We start from the raw sequence: 1,433 nt of genomic DNA, 5'->3' as shown, positions 1-1,433 counted from the left end.
TTCAACTTTTGATTGACCCCATGGCCAGTATAATACAAAGTGGACATTGTTCAAGTACCAGATAGACCTGTAGACACGTCATGTCTTCTGCATGTTCGTTGCTCAACGATCTCTTCAGCCATAGCTTCCAATGCAGTCTTCGAACGGGGCTGCTTTTATTTTAGGGCTGGTTGGCGATTTTCAAACTCTCTTCCTCGGCAAACCCCCTTTCCCGGCATAAGAGAACCTAGGCAACGTTGAAAATCGCAAACCAGACCCTCCCCTCTGAAATAAAAGCAGTCCCGTTCGAAGACTGCAACAGAGGTTACGCGTCAGATCTCCTGACGAACACACTTCATCAGACAGTGCAGAAGTGTCGCCTAGCGGTACAAAACTATACTTCGCATACATTTCACTGTAATGAAAAGGTAGAGCGATTTTACCTACAATTAACTCATACATACTAGTGTGGCGCGAAAGGGAAAATCAGTTACAGATACCTTCGATCTCCGATTCTGTTCAAGACTACAAAGGTGTAAAAATACATCATTATTTTGAGTTCGCTGGTACTGTCTTTCTGTACAACAATCTCAAATTATAGATTAACACATTTCTTATACTGTATCTAACTCAATCTCTACAACCAGACACATATTAGAGATTCACATTCGTTTGTAAACAAGCACTCAAAGCATCAACGCCTCAGATTTAGTAGTGCATTCTACATATTCTACATGTAACGTTACGACTGACTCCGTAGCCTGGCTTAGGTTTGCGCATGCCCTTTTCTACAAGATCATTGCCATGGCAACGAGCAGAATGGTCATCGCAGACATCACGTGACTCCCGCTGATACCATTGTTAACACCGGCCAGTAGGATGAAGTTCTTGTTGCACCTGTAGATAAGGAAAAAAGAAACAAAGTTGTAACTACGGTGTTATTCCTCTGTTCTTTGAACTCATGGCGCTTTATGTTGGCTTTGAAAAGTTGCTTGAAGATCTCTAAATCTAACCTATAACCCCAAAAATATGAATGAGCCTTACCAGTCGGTGTTGCAGCACTGGAAGCAGGTGCCAGTCTTCAGCACACCGTTACAGCCGTCGTCAACCTTGGCATCACAGTTGGCGGCTCCGTCCTTGTCGTCGTTGTTGTCCCAGCATCCCCGCTCGATGGAGAAGGCGTTCTGTCCAACTTTGCGGATCTGGGTCTAGAGGAGGGTTTGTGAAACCAAGTCAGAGTCAACTGAGACAGTTGGATGGTATGCAAAAGAGAGATCCAGGCTTGTATCCAAGCATTTATCCATGCAGGTGAATTCGACCTCTCCCTGCGTCTTTGTATTGGTAAAATGTAAGAGCAGATATGTTTTACAAATCAAAGATTTGTCTAGAAATATGAATCTGTCTGTATAACGTCTGCTTAACGTAGGTGTATGACGTAGTGGAGGAAATAGCCC

At 43.7% G+C, this 1,433-nt stretch overlaps 1 protein-coding gene across 1 annotated transcript in view; it reads right to left on the bottom strand.

The window, feature by feature from the left end:
- Window positions 1–33: 33 nt before the first annotated feature.
- LOC118431561 overlaps window positions 34–1,433 on the bottom strand; it is a 5,378-nt gene continuing 3,978 nt past the window's right edge. The window contains exons 6-8 of the mRNA XM_035842802.1: window positions 1,391–1,395; window positions 1,024–1,187; window positions 34–876 (exon numbers count right to left, since the gene is read on the bottom strand). Of these exons, the coding sequence (XP_035698695.1) occupies window positions 768–876; window positions 1,024–1,187; window positions 1,391–1,395 (278 nt within the window). The 3' untranslated portion in view covers window positions 34–767. The remainder of the gene's footprint in view (window positions 877–1,023; window positions 1,188–1,390; window positions 1,396–1,433) is intronic.

Source organism: Branchiostoma floridae, chromosome 15 (genome assembly GCF_000003815.2).
Source record: "Branchiostoma floridae strain S238N-H82 chromosome 15, Bfl_VNyyK, whole genome shotgun sequence".
NCBI classification, from domain to species: Eukaryota; Metazoa; Chordata; class Leptocardii; order Amphioxiformes; family Branchiostomatidae; genus Branchiostoma; species Branchiostoma floridae.
The sequence above is the reverse complement of the archived record's forward strand: the minus strand, read 5'-3'. Positions and strand labels throughout refer to the sequence as shown.